This window comes from Coregonus clupeaformis, chromosome 38 (genome assembly GCF_020615455.1).
Source record: "Coregonus clupeaformis isolate EN_2021a chromosome 38, ASM2061545v1, whole genome shotgun sequence".
In the NCBI taxonomy this organism is placed as follows: domain Eukaryota; kingdom Metazoa; phylum Chordata; class Actinopteri; order Salmoniformes; family Salmonidae; genus Coregonus; species Coregonus clupeaformis.
The window spans coordinates 5932264-5958152 of NC_059229.1; the positions used below are offsets into that span (position 1 = coordinate 5932264).

Here is a 25889-nt window from a genome sequence, read left to right on the forward strand (position 1 = left end):
AATGCGAGCTGTGGCAAGAAGGTTTGCTGTGTCTGTCAGCATAGTGTCCAGAGCATGGAGGCGCTACCAGGAGACAGGCCAGTACATCAGGAGACGTGGAGGAGGCCGTAGGAGGGCAACAACCCAGCAGCAGGACCGCTACCTCCGCCTTTGTGCAAGGAGGAGCAGGAGGAGCACTGCCAGAGCCCTGCAAAATGACCTCCAGCAGGCCACAAATGTGCATGTGTCTGATCAAACGGTCAGAAACAGACTCCATGAGGGTGGTATGAGGGCCCGACGTCCACAGGTGGGGGTTGTGCTTACAGCCCAACATCGTGCAGGACGTTTGGCATTTGCCAGAGAACACCAAGATTGGCAAATTCGCCACTGGCGCCCTGTGCTCTTCACGGATGAAAGCAGGTTCACACTGAGCACGTGACAGACGTGACAGAGTCTGGAGACGCCGTGGAGAACATTCTGCTGCCTGCAACATCCTCCAGCATGACCGGATTGGCGGTGGGTCAGTCATGGTGTGGGGTGGCATTTCTTTGGGGGGCCGCACAGCCCTCCATGTGCTCGCCAGAGGTAGCCTGACTTCCATTAGGTACCAAGATTAGATCCTCAGACCCCTTGTGAGACCATATGCTGGTGCGGTTGGCCCTGGGTTCCTCCTAATGCAAGACAATGCTAGACCTCATGTGGCTGGAGTGTGTCAGCAGTTCCTGCAAGAGGAAGGCATTGATGCTATGGACTGGCCCGCCCGTTCCCCAGACCTGAATCCAATTGAGCACATCTGGGACATCATGTCTCGCTCCATCCACCAACGCCACGTTGCACCACAGACTGTCCAGGAGTTGGCGGATGCTTTAGTCCAGGTCTGGGAGGAGATCCCTCAGGAGACCATCCGCCACCTCATCAGGAGCATGCCCAGGCGTTGTAGGGAGGTCATACAGGCACATGGAGGCCACACACACTACTGAGCCTCATTTTGATTTGTTTAAGGACATTACATCAAAGTTGGATCAGCCTGTAGTGTGGTTTTCCACTTTAATTTTGAGGGTGATTCCAAATCCAGACCTCCATGGGTTGATAAATTTGATTTCCATTGATAATTTTTGTGTGATGTTGTTGTCAGCACATTCAACTATGTAATGAAAAAGTATTTAATAAGATTATTTCATTCATTCAGATCTAGGATGTGTTGTTTAAGTGTTCCCTTTATTTTTTTGAGCAGTGTATATTATCACTTGTGAATGATGCCCAGCACAAGAAACATTGCCTTTTTTTTGCGACTTGTTCGAATCATAGTCGCACACCTCATGTAGCCTAGCCCATAGGCCTATATGTTTTAATAAGGTTTGTATCACAACTAAAGTGGCCAAATAACTTCTTAAAATTAAGCACATTAATCCACTTTACAAGGGGTGTAGAGCCTAACTGGCATATATAAGCAGCGCGTGAGTTTCAAGTTTGGGGAAGATCATTTTCACCATAAAAATGCACCTTTATAATAAAATAATTTCATTTGCGGTCACTTTTGATAATGGTGTTTTCTGCTAATGGGACATTCGCGCTTATAGTCTACTACCATGTGCGCATTGCTGCGCTTATAATGTGAAGAAATACCCAAATAGTTTATCAACATTTTAAGCTAAATGTTCTGATCTGTTGCATCAATATGCACCTCACAATTGGATAAGGACGCGCGCAGTTGGGTCCCGGATGTGTCGGTCTTAACTTGTAGCCTGTGAGAAAGACTTGATCACGTGACGGAGAGCCGTGTGAATGACAGACGCTTCGGATTGCGCAGCACACTCAGGGAGAAGGGCACTACACAGCACACTCAGGGAGAAGGGCACTACACAGCACTCCGGGCCGCAAAAGGAATGGAGTTTTTTAGGGTGCATTACGGCCACAAAGGGGATGCCGCGGTGAAATTCAAAGCATTATCAAGTGCTTGTCAAATTGTGAATGAGAGATTATTGGAGTGTGTACAGCCTGCGCAAAAAAACAAAGCAGAGCTCATGCCTTTCAAGTGACTTTTTTCAAATCATAATTAGTCTCATCATGCAGCCTTACAATGTATTAAAAATCAAAACATATAGCCCAACGTATGTAGAACAACTAAAGTTACATTAATAACCTCCCGAGTGGTGCAGTGGTCTAAGGCACTGCATCGCAGTGCTAGCTGTGCCACTAGAGATCCTGGTTCGAATCCAGGCTCGTAGCCGGCCGCGACCGGGAGACCCATGGGGCGGCGCACAATTGGCCCAGCGTCGTTCAGGGTAGGGGAGGGAATGGCTGGCAGGGATGTAGCTCAGTTGGTAGAGCATGGCGTTTGCAACGCCAAGGTTGTGGGTTCGATTCCCATGAGGGGCCAGTATGAAAAATATAAAAAATTATGTATGCACTCACTAACTGTAAGTCGCTCATGGATAAGAGCGTCTGCTAAATGACTAAAATGTAAATGTAAATTAAGCATATAGGAGTACCTATTTCTTTGTTAACCGCTCAACACAGAATAGCCGCATGTGTGCACTCTCATCGTTTGGAGGAAATATTTCTATTTTATTCAGCTTTGTTCAATTGTATTCTTCATACTATAAAATAATTCCATGGAATTATAAGCAAATCTTGTCTGCTAAATGAACTAGTGTAGCCCACAACCATTTGGCATAGCCACATCAGGACCTAACATAAGGACAATTCGGAGTATGCTATTATTTTCTTCTGAAATAGACAATATTTTCTTCATATCATGCTTCTTTAGAACTGTCTAAAATAAATAATGGATTTATTGTGAAGGTGTAGTCTATATTACATGGATTTATTAGACTTTTAAAAATGTCTTGTAGGCTGTGTGTGGAAGCCAGGAGATGCTAAATGTGTTTGTTAATTAACGGTCAATTACCGTGAGACCGACAGTTATTTGCTTGACAATCACCGGCTGACAATTTGGTGACCGCCACAGCGCTAGTCACAGCCTAATATTGCAACATATCACTGTTGGCATCAATCTCTCATAATAGATTATTTTGATTGCTGAGAATGTATACTAGCCTTGTAAATGTTATTTCTGAGAGGAAAGTTGAATTGGAGTCTAGGTAAATGTAAAATTTCTCTTGATGTTAGTTGTGAATAAGTTCTACAAATGAAACAACTATATTTATTTCCCCTTTATGACGGTACTAGATTTAGATCACACCATGATTCTCAAGTCCTCTTTCATCCACCCACACAGATACATTGACAATAGCATACATTTTGTATAGCAATTTATTGAACTTCAGACAAACCGGGAACAATTAGACTTGGTACATTACTTCACAACAGTATTCCCCAAATATAAAAATAAACATTCTGGACACCATTTTGTTGTGAAATGATCGCAACCAGATCCCAATCTCTTAGCTTTAAACTAATTGAATGTGTTTTATTAATTGCCTTGAGTAATGACATCTGTCAGTAATTTAAAGGGGAGAAGAAAAAAACTCAAGCACAGCATAGAAATAGACTAGCCTGGTACCCAGATCTGTTTGTGCCATCTTGCACAAATTCCTATGGTAGAAGTTGTGTAAAACAGCACAAACAGATCTTGAAACCAGGCTAGAAACAGACAGCAGCTGGTGAGGGAAGGTATTGCTTTGAACCAACGATCTGCCCCCTTTTCATTATAAAGCTTTATGCACAAACCATTTTAATTCCTGTACAAATACTGCTTTTAATCTAGAACACAAGACAAGGGAGTGGCAGTGAAATAAATCAAGAGAAAATATAAAAACAACATGGAATGACTCGTTGAGGTTTGGCACTTTCTGGGTTTTAGCTTATACATGTATACTCAAACACCTTAGTGGTGTATCGTCTTAACTTTTCTTTAACTAAAGAACAAAGCGCCATTTTACGATTTTTTTTTTTTTTTTACATTCTTTCACTTAAGGAAAACAATAACAGTTTTGTACCCAACCATTATGACAAAATATGGATCATAGTAAAAAGTAGCTTCAGTTTTGCAGAACATCTCTGGCACAAAATGGCTCCTTAGTAGCTTTCCAGTTTGAAGCGACCGCCGTCCCCCTCGCTCACAAACCTCTTCCGGCCCCTGTGAAAATAGACAAAATCAGTACATCCACATCAATCATAAAACATGGATTTGTGTGTGTATGTAATAGCAAATGAAAAGATACTTACCGGCAAGGACAACGATCCCTCAGCTTTTCACCGATGACACCCGCACTGAAACTCTTGTCGACAAACTGCTCCAAGATGAAGTACGCACGGGGGACGTCGATGTTGATTTCAGCTATGTCCATGTAAACTCTTTCATATCCCTGCAAATAAGATCATTATCACGTCATTTTCAATGTACTTCCAATGAAAAAACAAAGTGTGGAACATTTTATAGATCAAATCAATGGTAAACAAAAATGCAGTGGATTGATAAATTGATTGGTTGATTTTTTAGGTACAAAGTAGTCCCCTGTAGCTGAGTTGGTAGAGCATGGCGCTTGCAACGCCAGGGTTGTGGGTTCGCTTCCCACAGGGGTCCAGTATGAAAAATGTATGCACTCACTAACTGTAAGTCGCTCTGGATAAGAGCGTCTGCTAAATGACTAAAATGTAAATGTAAGTATTATACAACACATTGGTCCTCAAACCACAGTACATCGTTTCAACACCAGGTGGCGCCATTGGCACTGCAGTAGTATAATGTGACCACTAGGTTGTGCCCAAGCTCACCCTTCTCATTTGGTCCACAGTGATGACGGAGGACACCCACAGAAACTTCAGCAGCTGCAGAACCATTTGGAACGTTCTCTCTCCTTTGGATTCCAGGACCATGACTATGGCCTATTGATAATAGGAAGAAAAGATGAATAACTTTTGTTACAATCAACTAAGGAAAATTCAGTATGTTTGTCAATTTATTTGATATTCTCAAGCAATACAACCCTCCATGGTAAATTGAACAGTGAGTACATTTCCAATGCACCTACAGGTAATACGTTCATATAAGATAATAATTACAGTTAACAAGTGAACATGAAAACTGTGGAAAGAAAAACAAGATAGCGGATGCCGTAAGTTACCTCATAGACAAACTCATGGTGGAAGTGTGGTACCTCCAGTTCTCTCAGACACCTCTCTGCTTCCTTGTTGTCTCCAGACAGGAGATACTCCTTCAGCAACAGGGTCATCTGATACAGAAAAGGGGATATCCAAAGTCAATGTATGCCCATTGTACACCTGAGGTTCATAGATAACAACAAAAGGCCTGCTCACAGATAGGGAATAGGAAGAATACATTAAACTAAGCCATAGTTCAGTAATGGCTGAGATGTTCAGGTGAAGGGTGGCTTGACCATTACGGCTACTCTGATGTATATGTGTCGATATCGTGATCACTGGAGACATCAGTGAAACTCTAAAGCGGGTCTTGATGACATCACCCTTCCATAGTGTAAGCTCAATTAAATTACATTAACTTACATTTGGAGAACAGACATGATTTAAATAGCTGTCATACATAGAGGACAGAGCATACAGAACACACACTTGAAAAACAGCTTTCAATCTACAGTGGGGAGAACAAGTATTTGATACACTGCCGATTTTGCAGGTTTTCCTACTTACAAAGCATGTAGAGGTCTGTAATTTTTATCATAGGTACACTTCAATTGTGAGAGACGGAATCTAAAACAAAAATCCAGAAAATCACATTGTATGATTTTTAAGTAATTAATTTGCATTTTATTGCATGACATAAGTATTTGATCACCTACCAACCAGTAAGAATTCCGGCTCTCACAGACCTGTTAGTTTTTCTTTAAGAAGCCCTCCTGTTCTCCACTCATTACCTGTATTAACTGCACCTGTTTGAACTCGTTACCTGTATAAAAGACACCTGTCCACACACACTCAATCAAACAGACTCTAACCTCTCCACAATGGCCAAGACCAGAGTGCTGTGTAAGGACATCAGGGTTAAAATTGTAGACCTGCACAAGGCTGGGATGGGCTACAGGACAATAGGCAAGCAGCTTGGTTTAAAGTAATTAATTTGCTTTTTATTGCATGACATAAGTATTTGATACATCAGAAAAGAAGAACTTAATATTTGGTACAGAAACCTTTGTTTGCAATTACAGAGATCATACATTTCCTGTAGGTCTTGACCAGGTTTGCACACACTGCAGCAGGGATTTTGGCCCACTCCTCCATACAGACCTTCTCCAGATCCTTCAGGTTTCGGGGCTGTCGCTGGGCAATACGGACTTTCAGCTCCCTCCAAAGATTTTCTATTGGGTTCAGGTCTGGAGACTGGCTAGGCCACTCCAGGACCTTGAGATGCTTCTTATGGAGCCACTCCTTAGTTGCCCTGGCTGTGTGTTTCGGGTCGTTGTCATGCTGGAAGACCCAGCCACGACCCATCTTCAATGCTCTTACTGAGGGAAGGAGGTTGTTGGCCAAGATCTCGCGATACATGGCCCCTTCCATCCTCCCCTCAATACGGTGCAGTCGTCCTGTCCCCTTTGCAGAAAAGCATCCCCAAAGAATGATTTTTCCACCTCCATGCTTCACGGTTGGGATGGTGTTCTTGGGGTTGTACTCATCCTTCTTCTTCCTCCAAACACGGCGAGTGGAGTTTAGACCAAAAAGCTATATTTTTGTCTCATCAGACCACATGACCTTCTCCCATTCCTCCTCTGGATCATCCAGATGGTCATTGGCAAACTTCAGACGGGCCTGGACATGCGCTGGCTTGAGCAGGGGGACCTTGCGTGCGCTGCAGGATTTTAATCCATGATGGCGTAGTGTGTTACTAATGGGTTTCTTTGAGACTGTGGTCCCAGCTCTCTTCAGGTCATTGACCAGGTCCTGCCGTGTAGTTCTGGGCTGATCCCTCACCTTCCTCATGATTATTGATGCCCCACGAGGTGAGATCTTGCATGGAGCCCCAGACCGAGAGTGATTAACCGTCATCTTGAACTTCTTCCATTTTCTAATAATTGCGCCAACAGTTGTTGCCTTCTCACTAAGCTGCTTGCCTATTGTCCTGTAGCCCATCCCAGCCTTGTGCAGGTCTACAATTTTAACCCTGATATCCTTACACAGCGCTCTGGTCTTGGCCATTGTGGAGAGGTTGGAGTCTGTTTGATTGAGTGTGTGTGGACAGATGTCTTTTATACAGGTAACGAGTTCAAACAGGTGCAGTTAATACAGGTAATGAGTGGAGAACAGGAGGGCTTCTTAAAGAAAAACTAACAGGTCTGTGAGAACTTCCGTCTCTCACAGTTGAAGTGTACCTATGATAAAAATTACAGACCTCTACATGCTTTGTAAGTAGGAAAACCTGCAAAATCGGCAGTGTATCAAATACTTGTTCTCCCCACTGTATAAACGAGCAGGTCTCACCTCTCTGACGAGCTGGGTGACAGGTCTCTGACCCCCACCTGTTCCCCAGAGGTTGTGGATGCGCAGGCCGCCCATACCCATCTTCAACAGCACTGCCGCTCGCTCCAAGGCCGCCCTATATGGAAAAACACCCACTCCAGGAGTTAGTATGGACACACTCTTCTGTCATAATTCATTCAATCATCCATCTCTACCGCCCTCTTTCATGGAATGATCCTTCCCTTAGTCATTCATTCTTCTGCCCGTTTATACCCTCTCTCCCTCATTCCAAACTCCCATAAACCATCTCTCAAGGGATGTATAGTTCTCTCAATGCATTCATAGAATGGAGTATTTCATTACATAAACTCTGCCTAGCAACAAGCCAACTCAACTATTCTGTAAACCATGTATGACACTCCCCCAAAAGCTTCACTCATTGTTCTCTGTGAATACACCCACGAAATTACAAGCTGAAACACTAACGTAACAATCCAGGGGTTCCCAAACTTTTTGGGGCCGGGGACCCCTTTTGTGATAGCAAATTCATCAGGTACACCCTCAATATCAGAACATCACTCCAACTTTAGAGTGCGATAAAAAATTGCATACAGGGAGTTGTACTATGATTGCTGCATCGCATGCCAAGTCTCAGGCCCTGGAAAATAACATTTTAAAGGCCACCCTCTGCATCGGAGAGAACATTTTGCTGTTTTAAAGCTAATTTCCAGCAACTCTACACATTTTGCCATGGGGCAAACAATTTTGCAGTTGAGTTGAAAACTGGATCATTGATGGAGTATTGTGTATCCCTGTGAGCCTCCCAGGCCCTGTTGTGCATATATATATATATATATATATATATATATATATATAGATATAGATATAGATATAGATATAGATATAGATATATATATATATAGATAGATAGTAAACCAACTCGACAACATTTCCATGACCATACCACATAGAAATGCGAGAAGGAGTTTCGTGTTTAACAAATAATGACGCCAACACATACCTTGCATGTACACAGTCGACTCTCCCCTTGTAGCCGTCTAAGTAGCTCTTGGAGAGGATCTTGTCTTTGACAGCCCGGGCAATAAATTGGCCGACGAGCTGAAAGACAAAATAAAACACTTAACACACACACACTGAAGGGCACTGGTCTCGAAACACAGTTATTATCATTGGAACCTCTGTGGTCCACCCAAACCTACAGAACAGGAAGTTAGCTCTGCAAACAAAGAAATCTAAATAAAAAGAGGGCAGACTGAACTGTTGCCAAATAGCATGCCCATGGGCCTGAAATATCTTGACTGCAGCATGGAGTTCAATGTCATCTATTTGGAAATGAAGTATCACAAACACATGTAGGCGTAACTGCATAGCCATAAACCATTTATTACAGTACAATACACATTTTATAACCTAATTTGATAATGAGTTACTGCATAAGCAAATATAGACAATAAATCGCCTACATTTAGCATCAAAGTAGGCCAATGGAGAGACCAGAGGCTAGATGGATGAGTAAAAACTTGTGTTGTTTGGGATGAGGTGACAGTGGCAGTGTTTGTTGACATGACTCAGAGAGATGAGAGATATAGAGAAAGCGACGGGGGGAAAAAAGAGCCAGAGAAAAAGAGCTGGCCTTGCTGTTCTGGACTGGACAAAGCCTGTTGCTAACAAGCCATTGTGTCTGTGCAGACAACAGAGCTCTAAACTCATCTGACCAGAACCAGTCTGGAAAGAGAGAGAGACTGCACAGCCAGGGGGAAGAACAGAGAGAGAGACAGCACAGCCAGGGGGAAGAACAGAGAGAGAGAGACAGCACAGCCAGGGGGAAGAACAGAGAGAGAGACAGCACAGCCAGGGGGAAGAACAGAGAGAGAGACAGCACAGCCAGGGGGAAGAACAGAGAGAGAGAGACATCACAGCCAGGGGGAAGAACAGAGAGAGAGACAGCACAGCCAGGGGGACGAACAGAGAGAGAGAGACAGCACAGCCAGGGGGAAGAACAGAGAGAGAGAGACAGCACAGCCAGGGGGAAGAACAGAGAGGGAGAGACAGCACAGCCAGGGGGAAGAACAGAGAGAGAGAGACAGCACAGCCAGGGGGAAGAACAGAGAGAGAGAGACAGCACAGCCAGGGGGAAGAACAGAGGGAGAGACAGCACAGCCAGGGGGAAGAACAGAGAGAGAGACAGCACAGCCAGGGGGAAGAACAGAGAGAGAGAGACAGCACAGCCAGGGGGAAGAACAGAGAGAGAGACAGCACAGCCAGGGGGAAGAACAGAGAGAGAGAGACAGCACAGCCAGGGGGAAGAACAGAGAGAGAGAGACAGCACAGCCAGGGGGAAGAACAGAGAGAGAGAGACAGCACAGCCAGGGGGAAGAACAGAGAGGGAGAGACAGCACAGCCAGGGGGAAGAACAGAGAGAGAGAGACGGCACAGCCAGAGGGAAGAACAGAGAGAGAGAGACAGCACAGCCAGGGGGGAAGAACAGAGAGAGAGAGACAGCACAGCCAGGGGGAAGAACAGAGAGAGAGAGACAGCACAGCCAGGGGGGAAGAACAGAGAGAGAGAGACAGCACAGCCAGGGGGAAGAACAGAGAGAGAGAGACGGCACAGCCAGGGGGAAGAACAGAGAGAGAGAGACAGCACAGCCAGGGGGAAGAACAGAGGGAGAGACAGCACAGCCAGGGGGAAGAACAGAGAGAGAGACAGCACAGCCAGGGGGAAGAACAGAGAGAGAGAGACAGCACAGCCAGGGGGAAGAACAGAGAGAGAGAGACAGCACAGCCAGGGGGAAGAACAGAGAGAGAGAGACAGCACAGCCAGGGGGAAGAACAGAGAGAGAGAGAGACAGCACAGCCAGGGGGAAGAACAGAGAGAGAGACAGCACAGCCAGGGGGAAGAACAGAGAGAGAGAGACAGCACAGCCAGGGGGAAGAACAGAGAGAGAGAGAGACAGCACAGCCAGGGGGAAGAACAGAGAGAGAGAGAGAGACAGCACAGCCAGGGGGAAGAACAGAGAGAGAGAGAGACAGCACAGCCAGGGGGAAGAACAGAGAGAGAGAGAGACAGCACAGCCAGGGGGAAGAACAGAGAGAGAGAGACAGCACAGCCAGGGGGAAGAACAGAGAGAGAGAGACAGCACAGCCAGGGGGAAGAACAGAGAGAGAGAGACAGCACAGCCAGGGGGAAGAACAGAGAGAGAGAGACAGCACAGCCAGGGGGAAGAACAGAGAGAGAGAGACAGCACAGCCAGGGGGAAGAACAGAGAGAGAGACAGCCAGGGGGAAGAACAGAGAGAGAGACAGCACAGCCAGGGGGAAGAACAGAGAGAGAGACAGCACAGCCAGGGGGAAGAACAGAGAGAGAGAGACAGCACAGCCAGGGGGAAGAACAGAGAGAGAGAGACAGCACAGCCAGGGGGGAAGAACAGAGAGAGAGACAGCCAGGGGGAAGAACAGAGAGAGAGAGACAGCACAGCCAGGGGGAAGAACAGAGAGAGAGACAGCACAGCCAGGGGGAAGAACAGAGAGAGAGAGACAGCACAGCCAGGGGGAAGAACAGAGAGAGAGACAGCACAGCCAGGGGGAAGAACAGAGAGAGAGAGACAGCACAGCCAGGGGGGAAGAACAGAGAGAGAGAGACAGCACAGCCAGGGGGAAGAACAGAGAGAGAGACAGCACAGCCAGGGGGAAGAACAGAGAGAGAGAGACAGCACAGCCAGGGGGAAGAACAGAGAGAGAGAGACAGCACAGCCAGGGGGAAGAACAGAGAGAGAGAGACGGCACAGCCAGAGGGAAGAACAGAGAGAGAGAGACAGCACAGCCAGAGGGAAGAACAGAGAGAGAGAGAGACAGCACAGCCAGGGGGAAGAACAGAGAGAGAGAGAGACAGCACAGCCAGGGGGAAGAACAGAGAGAGAGAGAGAGACAGCACAGCCAGGGGGAAGAACAGAGAGAGAGAGAGACAGCACAGCCAGGGGGAAGAACAAGAGAGAGAGAAGACAGCACAGCCAGGGGGAAGAACAGGAGAGAGAGAGAGACAGCACAGCCAGGGGGAAGAACAGAGAGAGAGAGAGACAGCACAGCCAGGGGGAAGAACAGAGAGAGAGAGAGACAGCACAGCCAGGGGGAAGAACAGAGAGAGAGAGACAGCACAGCCAGGGGGAAGAACAGAGAGAGAGAGACAGCACAGCCAGGGGGAAGAACAGAGAGAGAGAGACAGCACAGCCAGGGGGAAGAACAGAGAGAGAGAGACAGCACAGCCAGGGGGAAGAACAGAGAGAGAGAGACAGCACAGCCAGGGGGAAGAACAGAGAGAGAGAGACAGCACAGCCAGGGGGGAAGAACAGAGAGAGAGAGACAGCACAGCCAGGGGGAAGAACAAGAGAGAGAGACAGCACAGCCAGGGGGAAGAACAAAGAGAGAGAGACAGCACAGCCAGGGGGAAGAACAGAGAGAGAGAGACAGCACAGCCAGGGGGAAGAACAGAGAGAGAGAGACAGCACAGCCAGGGGGAAGAACAGAGAGAGAGACAGCACAGCCAAGGGGAAGAACAGAGAGAGACAGCACAGCCAGGGGGAAGAACAGAGAGAGAGAGACAGCACAGCCAGGGGGAAGAACAGAGAGAGAGAGACAGCACAGCCAGGGGGAAGAACAGAGAGAGAGCGTGGCTTTGTGGGGAAGTGAGAGAGAGAGTAGGAGGACAGACAAATGAGAGAGAGAAAGTGAGAGAGAGGGAGGGATGATGAATAACCCTTTTAGCAGCCTCCTACGCTGAGCTAGCATTTTGTGCCTGGCGCTGCGGAGACAATGAGGCGAGAGATCGCATGTCTGCTCTGTGTGGACGGGAAGAAAAGAGCTGAAACTCCCCATCTCTCTCTCTCTCTCTCACAGATTGAACCACAGACAGTCATCTACAGTAAACAGTACCACAGTGTTATTCAGTTGTGTAAATTACTTAAGTAAAATACTTTAAAGCACTACTTAAGTAGTTTTTGGGGTATCTTTACTTTACTATTTATATATATTTACTTCACTACATTCCTAAAGAACATAATGTACTTTTAACTCCATACATTTTCCCACCCAAAAGTACTCGTTACATTTTGAATGCTTAGCAGGACAGGAAAATGGTCCAATTCACACACTTATCAAGAGAACATCCCTGGTCATCAATACTGCCTCTGATCTGGTGGACTCACTAAACACAAATGCTTAATTAGTAAATTATGTCTGAGTGTTGGAGTGTGCCCCTGGCTATCAGTAAATAAATGTATATATTTTTTTATGGTGCCGTCGGGTTTGCTTACTAAACAAATTTACTTTTGATACTTAAGTATATTTAAAACCAAATACTTTTAGACTTCTACTCAAGTAGTATTTTACTGGGTGACTTTCACTTTTACATGAGTCACTTTCTATTAAGGTATCTTTACTTTTACGCATGTCTGAAAATTGGGTACTTTTTCCACCACTGGTGTTATTCCCATCTGTCTGTTTCACCACAGCTAGTATCAGACCTGGGTTCAAAGACTATTTGAAATATTTTGAAATACTTCAACTGGGCTTGATTGAGCTTGCCTGGCGCAGTGGAACGGAACACACAGAAAGTGCAACCCCTGTCCACCTGGCACTCTAGGCAGTCTAAAGCAAATGTATTTGAAAGTATTTCAAATACTGTTTGAACCCAGCTCTGTTATGCACACAGGGTACAGTACATCAACATCCATCCCACACAGTAGTGACACTGTATTTGGGACAAATCATTCACTAAACCCTAAACCTCAACTAAATCTTGTAATGAAAAATGTGGAAATGTAGCAAGTTGAGGTGCTTTGAGTAACCCTGGATTGTAAACTGTCATGGTAAAAACATATTGATACAACAGTAGCTAAAATGGGGAGAAGTCTGTCCATAATAAAGCGCTGCTCTGCCTTCTTAACAACACTATCAACAAGGCAGGTGCCACAAAGAGGGCCTTAGGAAAATTACAATTGGCTCAGAACAGGGCAGCACGGCTGGCCCTTAAAAGTACACGGGGAGCTAACATTAATGATATGCATGTCAATCTCTCATGGCTCAAAGTGGAAGAGAGATTGACTTCATCACTACTTGTTTTTGTAAGAAGTGTTGACAAGCTGAATGTACCGAGCTGTCTGTTTAAACTACCAGCACACAGCTCAGACACCCATGCATACCCCACAAGACATGCCACCAGAGGTCTCTTCACAATTCCCAAAGTCCAGAACAGACTATGGGAGGCGCACAGTATTACATAGAGCCATGACTACATGGAACTCTATTCCACATCAGGTAACTGATGCAAGCAGTAGAATCAGATTTTAAAAAAACAGGTAAAAATACAACTTATGGAACAGCGGGGACTGTGAAGAGATACACAGGTACAGACACGCATACTCACACAAGCGCTAGCACACGCACTCTACACACACATACATTGTAATATTGTTGTATTATACATTTTGTATTGTAGATATGTAGTGGTGTAATAATGTTTTATCTTTTGTTTTTTATGTAATGTAAGTGCCTTAATGTGTTTGGACCCCAAGAAGAGTAGCTGCTGCCTTGGCAACAGCTAATGGGGATCCCTAATAAATACAAAAAAATCCCATGTTTGAACAGTGCGTCTGACGGTTTACAGTCGCGATAGGAACTGTCAGATGGCTAAAGTAACTGTGAATCTCTTTTACTTCTTTTATGACACGCATATGGAATTTCAGAACAAAACATATGCGTTCCGTTCTGAGATACACTGCTCCGGTTTGCATGCAGAACAGAACACAGAACATACAGTGCCTTCGGAAAGTATTCAGACTCCCTGACTTTTTCCACATTTTGTTAGGTTACAGCCTTATTCTAAAATTGATTTTAAAAAAATGTTTCCCTCATCAATCTACACACAATACCCCATAATGACAAAGCAAAAACGCGTTTTTCGATTTTCTTTGTGCAAATGTATGAAAATAAAAAACATAACGGAAATAACACATTTACATAAGTATTCAGACCCTTTACTCAGTACTTTGTTGAAGCACCTTTGGCAGCAATTACAGCCTTGAGTCTTCTTGGGTATGACGCTACAAGCTTGGCACACCTGTATTTGGGGGGTTTCTCCCATTCTTCTCTGCAGATCCTCTCAAGCTCTGTCAGGTTGGATGGGGAGCGTCGCTTCACAGCTATTTTCAGGTCTCTCCAGAGGCTCTGGCTGGGCCACTCAAGGACATTCAGAGACTTGTCCCGAAGCCACTCCTGTGTTGTCTTGGCTGTTTGCTTAGGGTTGTTGTCCTGTTGGAAGGTGAACCTTCGCCCCAGTCTGTGGTCCTGAGAGCTGTGGAGCAGGTTTTCATCAAGGATCTCTCTGTACTTTGCCTCGATCCTGACTAGTCTCCCAGTCCCTGCCGCTGAAAAACATCCCCACCGCATGATTATGCCACCACCATGCTTCACTGTAGGGATGGTGCCAGGTTTCCTCCAGATGTGGCATTCAGGCCAAAGAGTTCAATCTTGGTTTCATCAGACTAGAGAATCTTGTTTCTCATGGTCTGAGAGTCTTTAGGTGCCTTTTGGCAAACTCCAAGCGGGCTGTCATGTGCCTTTTACTGAGGAGTGGCTTCTGTCTGTCCACTCTACCATAAAGGCCTGATTGGTGGAGTGCTGCAGAGATGGTTGTCCTTCTGGAAGGTTCTCCCATCTCCACAGAGGAACTCTAGAGCTCTGTCAGAGTGACCATCGGGTTCTTGGTCACCTCCCTGACCAAGCCCCTTCTCCCCCGATTGCTCAGTTTGCGCATTGTCATTATGGGGTATTGTTTGTAGATTGCTGAGGATTTTGTTTTCGTTAATCCATTTTAGAATAAGGCTGTAATGTAACAGAATGTGGGGTCTGAATACTTTCCGAAGGTACTGTATACACACTGCAGTGTGCCTGCTAAGTCACTCAAACATTCACAAGGACACAGTCCTACACATTGGCCTCCACGGTCGGTTAGACATTTTCACAGATACATCCACACACTTCTATTCTTAGACGGTGCGATATCACACACACTACCTGAGGGGCTCCAGGTGTGTCCAACACCAGGTCAGGCAGCTCCCTGAGTAACTTGTCAAAGGAGCTCTCCACGTCTTTACGGCTCAGCACGCGGCCACACAGGTCCGTCAACAGCCTGGACGTCAGCTCTCTGTGGCTGGCCTTAGCCTCCAGGGCCAGGCTCACAGCCAGCATGGGCACCCCGCTAGACATGGAGCCCAGGTTGAGTTCACCCAGGAGCTCCTATGGAGGGGAGAGAGGGGGATGGGTGTTGGTCAGATGGAATACAGAGTTGGTCATGGGGAGAGAGAGGGTATTGGCCAAGAAGAGGGCGTGGGCTCATAGGTCATAGGGTCAAATCATCAGAGAAGAAGAACATAGCTACATCCTTCAGAATTAACTCAGACTACAGTCAGATCAAATAAAAGGCAGAAGCAGGTCCACCAGTGATTAGGAAATGGAAAGCGCCCTAAACACAGAACACTACAGCCAACTCAAATAACCGTTGAAATTAACCTACCGCTACTTCATTGGTGTCGCCGTGTTCAAAGTACTCCTGCACGATGGGAGTGAGTGTCTTCTCAAAGTCACCTTCCTCCAGCGGAGGGACCACCGTCTCATACACACAGTTCTCCTGTAGAGGACACAACAGAAAGCAGAACAATGAAGCCGATCAAGATTGGATACCAAAAAACGTGTATAGTGTACTTAAGGGCTGAGTTTTTTCATGAGCAGGTAAAACTCAGCATCCTAACCGTACTGTACCTAACTCAGAGGGTCAGAGGTCCAATATAAATGGTCCAATACCTGAGCTTCGTCATAGTTGGGGTCTTTGACGTCGACCTCATCCAGGTCATACACTTCTCCTGGTGGGCCCCACACCCCTTTGCCCCCCGCGCCACCTGACCAACAGACAAAGAACAAGGTCAATGCCAGTGATGTTTTCAAAACAGAAACAACATTTTCATGGTGCAAAATAGTTTAAATCTGTGGAAAAACAACGTACAAATCATAATCTGGCAGTGTGATTTAAAGATGTATGAAAAAAATAATTGTTCACTAACTGTAAGTCGCACTGGATAAGAGCGTCTGCTAAATGGCAAAACATTTTAGATGCAATATGCAGAAATCGCTCCGCCATTTCCTGGTTGCTAAAATTCTAAATAAATAGTTTGCTTAATTTCAGTTTATGTGACAAAACAAATAATGATAGTGTAGAGAATGATTGTACCATCTAAACCGCTGTGAAGTATCTTTTCCATAACCAAAAATATTGTATTTTCAACTGTTTGAAGCTGGTGTACAAAACGCAAAAACAAAACTTAAGAACAGGAACCATAGAAATATCCACATATACTGAACAAAAATATAAACGCAACATGTAAAGTGTTGGTCCCATGTTTCATGAGCTGAAATAAAAAATCCCAGAAATGTTCCATACGCACAAAAAAGCATATCTCTCTAAAAAATGTGTACAAATTTGCTTACATCCTGTTAGTGAGCATTTGTCCCATGCCAATATAATCCATCCACCTGACAGGTGTTGCATATCAAGAAGCTGATTAAGCAGCATGATCATTACACAGGTGCACCTTGTACTGGGGACAATAAAAGGCCACTCTAAAATGTGCAGTTTTGTCACATAACACAATGCCACAGACGTCTCAAGTTGAGGGAACGTGCAATTAGCAAGCTGACTGCACGAATGTCCACCAGAGCTGTTGCCAGAGAATTGAATGTAAACATAAACTGCCTCCAATGTTGTTTTAGAGAATTTGGCAGTACGTCCAACAGGCCTCACAACCGCAGACCACGTGTAACCACTCCAGCCCAGGACCTCTACAGCCGGCTTCTTCACCTGCGGGATCGTCTTGAGACCAGCCACCCGGATTGCTGATGAAACTGAGGAGTATTTCTGTCTGTAATAAAGCCCTTTTGTGGGGAAAAACTCATTCTGATTGGCTGGGCCTGGCCCTCCAACCTATGGCTGCACCCCTCCCCAGTCATGTAAAATCCATAGATTAGGGCCTAATTAATTTATTTCAATTGACTGATTTCCTTATATGAACTGTAACTCAGTAAAATTGTTGAAATGTTTGTTTATATTTTTGTTCAGTATAGAAATAGCCACATAGAATGCTCCTTTCTTCAGCAATGTGCGTTATAAAAATGCCACTATTGAGGTATTGCAAAGATTAGGGTGAAGTTGTCCCTACACATTGGTCTCAGGCCAGTTTTGCATTTCCCCCACTAAGGGTTAAGGTTAGGATTTAGGGAAGGCAAGCTGATCCTAGATCTGCATCACCCCAGAGCTTTCAAAACATACTACTAACCAGTAGCCTATATGTGGTCACCTATAGCTGGAGTGGGTTTACATTACAATGCAGCCTACATTTGAACAGCACACAAACACTGTACTGACAAAGGAAAGAAGGAAGGTCAACAGTACCCTATGTACAATATACAGGAAGGCACACACACACGGTCTGTGATTTTGACAGGATGTCTCCAATACAACTGAAGTGAAACACTGAAAAGCACCTTCAGTTCAAAAGTATTTTCTCCAGGAAGACACAGAGAGCATATGACGTCACAGACAGAGCTCATCATGGAAATGATACTACTGATCGCGGAAACCAATATGAAACATTACAACAAACAGGAACTGGCCTAACTATAGAGGGGAATAGATCAATTATATATAAACAAATCAGATTTCCTACAGACCTTTTATTTATCCATACCACTATGGTGGGCCTATAACTAGACAGGAAAAAGTGGTGAGCACAAAAATACCTATAGTGTGTGTTGGACTGTATAGCACGTCCTATAGAGGGTGTTAACTTTAAAGGCTCAACTGCTGACATAAACCACATATTTTAAAAGGGTAATTCCTCATTAGTAAGTGTTACACAAAGCCACATCTGTTGGTGGCTCTGTAGAAACAGATTGCCAGTCTATTTATGAAGAGACCCATTTCCAAAGCAGCTCAGCTTGTCTAGGCCTACATGTTTTAACCCCCCTCCCCTATAAGTCCCACCCAATGTGTGTGTGTGTTATGTGGAGGCTATGTGTGTGTTATATTCCTCCTGTATATAGCTCTGCCCCTTTAGAATGTTGTCTGTGCCATGGCTGATTCTGGAACATCATGTACCTACTACCCTTGTTGCCCTGCGAGACTCCACCCATAGAATAGTTTCTGTTATGCTTCCAAAACGTTACACAACTTGAACTTTTACAGGAGCCCCTAAACCACAGCGGGACCTAGACTGTGTTCCAAATGGCACCCTATTCCCTTTAATATAGTGAATAGGGTGCCATTTGGGACAAAAGCCCAGGCATTTACATTGACATCATGGCCCAGTTCTCTGGTTACATAACTCAAATACATCTGTGCCAAGATACTATGGTTCATTTCTATCAGAAAATAACTAACTGTACTGTGCTTCTGCAAGATGTTATGTTGGCAGTGGGGACTGACATCATCAAACAAGGCCAAGAAAGATACTGCGGTTTCTTTTTATCAGATAAGAACCGAACTAACCAGGGCCTGACCTGTATTCAAAAAGTGTCCCAGAGTATGAGTGCTGATCTAGGATCTGATTCCCACCTTTCCACATAATCATATTCATTATGATCTAAAAAGGCTAAACTGATCCTTTATCAGCACTCCTACTCTGAACGTCACTGTCAATATGGGCCCAGAGGACAAATAGCTGGGGGTACGGCAAGGTGCTCTGACTACATCTCCCTATATAGTGTAATACTTTGACCAGGGCCCATAGGGATCTGTGCACTATATAGAGAATAGGGTGTAATTTGGGACACATGCTTTGACTCTGCTGAGAAGCAGCTTCCTCTCCCGTTCTACATGCATGACGCTTCAGCAGTCTGCTAAATGACGTAAATGTAAATTTATAAGGTGATTAAAGAGTAGTAAATAGCTTATCACAAGGAAGATTAATACGCATGCAACTATAAGATTCAAAGGAGTCACTTGTGTTATTGGTAAACAAGCTAGGCTAGTTGGAGATATTGGCCAAGGGGTCATGGGAAGGTGAGGTGATGTTATCTACAACAAACCGCCATGCTCTTGCTATCTATAGTTTACTTTATTGCTTAGTTTGCATGTCTTTGGACAAATGCTCAATCTTGTTTCAGTTATCCAAGTCTGTTAGACCAAGAGCCATTGAAAAAAAAGCCTTCAGCGGATGGATACCAAAAGGACATAAGAGGGGTGTTAATATAAGTGAGTGTGATCGGATCAGGCTCACCTTGCCATTTGTTTACATAATTGGTTTACTACTGGGCTGGCAGTTGGAAAGGCAGGGACAGGGAGAGATCTCTCGGGGACTAGGTCACGTGTAGCCTTGATTCCAGCCAACAAGAATATGGTGTGATCTCTGGTCACGCAAGACTAGGACACACCATATTGTAACTCCGTAGGCAATGATAGGCTATTCCTTGAAGCATGTTTTTGCTCAAAACACAAATAGACTAACTTGTTGCTTATCAATTAATGCAGCAACAGTATTACGCCTGTTTGGTATTACATTATTCTAGCAATGTTAACACCTTATTACATAACGTCCCATTACTAGTCTTCGGTAGACTTCTATGGTCTTCCCTTCCCTCGCCGTGACTTCACGTGATCACAAGTAGGCCTATGTTAACAACACGTTATTACATAACCACATAAATAGTCCCTCCCCATACCTTTCTCTGGTAGTCCTCTTCCCTTCCTTTTAACATGATATGTTATTAACATCTACATATCTCCCCATACCTTTCTCTGGTAGTCCTCTTCCCTTCCCTTTAACATGATATGTTATTAACATCTACATATCTCCCCATACCTTTCTCTGGTAGTCCTCTTCCCTTTCCTTTAACATAATATGTTATTAACATCTACATATCTCCCCATACCTTTCTCTGGTAGTCCTCTTCCCTTCCCTTTAACATTTACATTTTAGTCATTTAGCAGACGCTCTTATCCAGAGCGACTTATAGTTAGTGAGTGCATATATTTTTCATACTGCCCCCCCGTGGGAAACGAACCCACAACCCTGTCATTGCAAGCGCCATGCTCTACCAACTGAGCTACACGGGGCCCATGATATATTATTAACATCTACATTTCTCCCCATACCTTTCTTTGGTAGTCCTCTTCCCTTCCCTGCCCGTGACTTCCTGTCCAGCAGTTTGCTCTTGGGGCTTGTGGGGGGTACGGTGCCGTTGGTGCCCCGGGAGGGGTCCCCATTATCACTAAACGAGTCCCCTCTCCCAGAGTCTCTAGAAGAAGTCTTCCTCAGCCTCCTCTTCGCTTTGGCTTTGAGACGGGCCTCGTGGATACTGTTAGGTGCCGAAATCCAGTTGCCATTTATTTCGTTCTTGATGTTTTTGGTGATAATGCCATTCTCCTCTTCGCCCGAAAGGAAGGAGTCGCTCAGATCGTCTGCATCTGTTGGTGGGGGATGAAGGAGGTGGTGAGAGACAAGGTAAGATGGCAGTTTGACCAGAACAAACTCTATTGGCAGTTTGACTGATTGACCAGAACAAACTCTATTTGCAGATGTTCTATTTCATAACAGAGGTTATGGGTAACTATAAGGTAATTTGATGTTCGCAATGCATTATGAATTGAATAGGGTTTAGATCCCAAGTTTTGTAGTATGAATGCATCATTCCATTTATAATTGAACCATAAACTATTTGTTATGCTTGACCATATAAAATGTAAGGCCAGCAGAATAAAAATCATGATCAGTGGTTACAGAAAAAGCAGCAGTCACTGCAAGTTAGAATCACCAGTAATCACTGAGCTACTTCCGCATCAAAAGTCCAGACAGACTACAGACTGGTAAAGATAACTTACCAAGGGGGTTAGCGTTTAGCCATGCCTCGCAGTCAGTTGCCATTGTTTTAAAACGGGGATTTGGAGCAGCGGAAATGCGTTCAAATGTAAAAATTCTGCAGACACCTGAAATTATAAAATAACGTTTCAATTAATTTTGATGTGCATTCATTTCATTGGCACAACATCAACATGTCCAGACAAGCCCCCTCACATCCCTCCCCCCTGACCTAATTCATGCATTGATAACCGATAATCGTTAATCTCCAGACTAAATACAAATCTGTCAACAAATGTTTTTGGACAGCAGCAAAGCAAATCACTTTTTGCAAGATCCTGCTGCTACGACGCACCACAACTACGCAGGCAAAACAATGACCGCATCGTTGTGCTGAAATCATTGACGAGAAATTACACGATAAAAGAAAAAAGGTAAGTATTGAAACAATAAGAGGTAAATACTGCTTAAAGTTGATGTACTCTATATATAATTCATATTTCAGTGATAATTTGTATCTCCGTTATTAGTTTAGCCGTTATCACAAAGTTGAAGGCTGCCTCGCTCGGTTGTTGTCACTTTGCAGCCCAAGCGACGGGAAAATGCACGACAACAACAAAGCCAGCTATCATTTATCGTCGACTTAGAAAAACAGTTCCATAATATCATGCATTAGCTGTCTACCTCTTGAGTGTCAAAAGTCCAAAGGAAAATGACTGAACGTGTCTGCCGTTCAAGCTGTAAATTGATGTGGGTTTAAATGCTGTTGTTTTTGTGTTGTATACCCAGCAACACTTTGGCATAGAATTGTGTTTGAGATATCCGATTGGCTGAACTAGCAGACGTGTTGTAAAAAGGTCACCAATCAAAATCCCGGATGAGACCTGGCTTCTCGTATTTTCTGTAGGGTCGAGTTCCTAATGATCTAGTGCTGCCCCTATCGTTGGAGTTGCAGAGTAGCAACAAAACGTTTGTGTAAAACACTATTACTGTATTAACGACTTATAATAAGCCTTTTTGTGTTGGAAAAAGGGTAAAATAACTCTCATTGTTGTATTTGACACCCAACAAAAATAGGCTAAGTCCCAAATTGTGCAATTTTAGACCCGAAACTAGCTAGAACATTTTGTTCACTATAGTGTAGGCCAGGGGTTCTCAAACGTTTTGGGGCCTGGGACCCCTTGTGATAGCAAATTCATCAGGGACCCCCTCATAATCAGAACACAACTCGAGTGAGATAAAAAATAAATAGCATACAAGGAGTTCTACTATGACTGGCAGTGCATGGCCAGACGAACCAAGTCTCTGGGAAGGAACATTTTAAAGGCCCATCTATTGGCATCGGAGAGGACATTTAGCAGTTTTCAAGCAAATTTCCTGCAATTCTGCACATTTTGTCATGGGGCAGAGAGATTTTTTTGTTTTGCAGCTTTAAAGCTAATATCCTGCAATTCTACACATTTCGCCAAGAGGCCAAGATAGAACTTTGCAATTTTGAAGTTTAAATTACAGTGCATTTATGTAAAAAATACACGGCCCCCACATTAAGAACCCCTGGTTTAGGCTACTGTATTGTACATCCTATACATGGACAACATGTACAGTACAATATGCATGTTTGAGTCAGTACACGTAATGTACAGCCAGTGCAATCAACTATACATCTATCCTCACCCCACCCAAATAGTTTTTTTCAACGTCTCATATTCACATACTGAAACACTTCTAATGTTACTTGTATGTAACCAGTTGTTACATACCAGTCCTGTGAAACTGTCCCAATATAAATATTTTAGTAATACACAGTTTACCTTGTATCTACTTACAGAGTAGAGACAGACTACTTTTCCCCATTTCAAAACTTATAGCAATGTGTTCTGTAAATGAAAAAAGTCCAATTGATTATACATAACAATTTGTTACTGGGAAACTGTCCAAAGATAGATAGTTTATTGTATAATTTTTCCTATTTGACTGTAATGTGTATTGTCAATGATAAAGTCCAAGAGTGCAATTGACTTGACAAAGTCTGTGCTATCGAAAGGAATAATCATTATACAATTAGTTTGTCCTCTGTAGCTCAATTGGTAGAGCATGGCGCTTGTAACGCCAGGGTAGTGGGTTCGATCCCTGGGACCACCCATACGTAAAAATGTATGCACACATGACTGTAAGTCGCTTTGGATAAAAGCATCTGCTAAATGGCATATTATTATTATTATTATTATTATTATTATTATTATAGTTTGGTCTGACAAGTGTAATATCCTGCCTTAACACCTGGGGGCGCTCCCCTCAAACAGTAGAAAGTCACAACGCCCCATGCACATGAAAGTAGCCGTTTTTCTCATCCTCAAGGATTTTATTTATGCACGTTGTCTTATACTGTGTTTTGCTTCTCCAAATTGTCTAATAACCTAAACTAATTATTTTGCATCCCATTATTCAATGGGAGAAAATAGAGAAAATTGGTGCCTAACTGCAACACAAGTTTGCATAGCTTCAATAACACATACACCACAGGAGGTTGGTGGCACCTTAATTGGGGAGCACGGGCTCGTGGTAATGGCTGGAGCGGAATCGGTGGAATGGTATCAGATACATCAAACACATGGTTTTCATGTGTTTGATGTCATTCCATTTGCTCCATTCCAGCCATTATTATGAGTCGTCCTCTCCTTAGCTGCCCCCACGGATACCCGAACAGCTTTCTCTCTTAAAATGTTTATTCAAATGTTTGCATCAGGAAATAACCATAAGAAAAGTTCAACAAAATCTTAAACACAATCTTAAAACAATCTTAAAACTTGGAGCAACATTCACAGTGTAGAAAACAGAGAGAGAGAGCAAGTTTCAAACCCTGCCTCAACAATATATTATACTGACTTAAAATCACACTTAATTTAACTCTTAACACTTAATTTAACTCTTAAATAACACACATGGTCCAGTTCAAGTTTCTATACAGTTTAAAGGCACTGTATAAATTATTTAGACATTTGCAAAATATTGAACCTGATGTGACAAATTTCACAATTCTCAAATTTGTCAAAGTATTTTTAAATGAAATCAAATACAGGACAAAAAATTGAAGAAACCCTGAAGAAAACATATGGCGATTCTTTGGTAAAACTGCACCTCAATTTAAAGGAAAATTCCACACAATAAATATATTTTGGTATTTGTTTCATTAGTCGATTGTTGTTCCAAAAAGTTTCTACTTGTCAGCACTCAAGTTTTCAAGATATGTAACTTAAAAAATACAGAAATCATCCCCGTATGATGCATTTGGCATCATTATGATGCAAAAAGCAGCATCATATGATTCAAAATGCATCATATGGGGATGATATATTTAATGCAAAATGCATCATACGGGGATGATTTTGAAAGTTACATATCTTTCAGACTGATATGTTTTTGTCCCTGTCTGGAACCGTATTCCATTTTGTCTCAATGAACAGACACAGTAGGTATAACAAGTGTAGGCCTTTATATCCTGCAGTTATACACAAAAACACTGTGTAATGAAATACACATTCAAAATGTAACGTCCAAATTAAATTAACCTGAGGATTACTTCTAAACTACTAAATCTACCAATGACAGATATGTTCCAAGGCACTTTGCATCTAAAATCGCATTATGTAATATCCCTAACACTTTACAGACAAAAATGTAAAGTTAAATCAAATGATTTTAATTGTATGTGGAGAACAGCTACATAGAACAACATGTAACCAGAACCATGACAAATACTAATATGGATGAGTTTCAATTCATTATATCACAGAGTCTGATTTCAACAATAATTACTAGAAAGAAGGCTGTGTTTATTCCTGTGATGAATAACAAAACACATTTCTTCTCTACTGCCAACAAATCAAAGTGTGAAAGATAGATAAATATATTTTAACACAAATCTTTGGTGACCGGTTTTCATTTAGGCAAATGTAGTACTGCAATATCCTACACAATATCTGAACACTGGAACCTTTCTACACTCACAGTATTTTTAAACTATGTACAAAATCAAACATTTTGCTATATTGTATATAGCCTCGTTATTGTTATTTTATTGTGTTACTATTTTCTTAAGCAAATATTTTTCGTACTTTTTAACTGTGCATTGTTGGGAATGGGCTCGTAAGTAAGCATTTCACGGTAAAGTCTACATCTGTTGTATTCGGCGCATGTGACCAATAACATTTGATTTGATTTGGTATTCAGCAATGAGTTGTTGTCCAAGCAATTCCCAGAGAATGGCTCTTCTCTCCGGGTCCAGTTCATTTTACCGTGTGACCTCCATCCGATATGTCATTTATTCATGTCTCTTTCGTTGAGTAGTCCTTGGCAAGCTCCGATCACTCAGTCTGTAGCACACACGCAACGCCGTCCGCCCCACCAACTTGACGGTACCGTGTGATGAGTATAGGTCAGAGGTCACTCTGTAGCTGAGGGGTCAGTGAGTGCACCAAGTAGACTGTCCTCTGCCAGCTGAGACAGGTACTTCTGTGAAGAGAGGAAAGAATAAAGTTAGCTTTGTGTACGTACTTGTAGAGAGCTCCCCTTTAAGTGGGATATTAAACTGCAT

The 25889-nt window shown here is 43.5% G+C and overlaps 2 protein-coding genes across 2 annotated transcripts in view; both read right to left on the reverse strand.

Annotated features, from left to right (window-relative positions):
- Positions 1 to 3237: 3237 nt before the first annotated feature.
- On the reverse strand, positions 3238 to 22104 carry pdcd4b (programmed cell death 4b). The gene is made up of 12 exons (XM_041867536.2): positions 21980 to 22104; positions 21319 to 21423; positions 20593 to 20904; positions 16251 to 16345; positions 15964 to 16077; positions 15465 to 15686; positions 8396 to 8493; positions 7396 to 7510; positions 5070 to 5177; positions 4720 to 4830; positions 4171 to 4310; positions 3238 to 4081 (listed from the first exon to the last, which is right to left on the reverse strand). Exons 2-12 carry the CDS (start codon positions 21359 to 21361, stop codon positions 4021 to 4023), a joined length of 1419 nt encoding a protein of 472 aa, XP_041723470.1. The 5' UTR covers positions 21362 to 21423; positions 21980 to 22104; the 3' UTR covers positions 3238 to 4020.
- A 1899-nt stretch (positions 22105 to 24003) lies between these two features.
- The window catches only part of rbm20 (RNA binding motif protein 20), an 82664-nt gene continuing 80778 nt past the window's right edge, over positions 24004 to 25889 (reverse strand). The window contains exon 16 of the mRNA XM_045211679.1: positions 24004 to 25807. Within this exon, the coding sequence (XP_045067614.1) occupies positions 25739 to 25807 (69 nt within the window). The 3' untranslated portion in view covers positions 24004 to 25738. The remainder of the gene's footprint in view (positions 25808 to 25889) is intronic.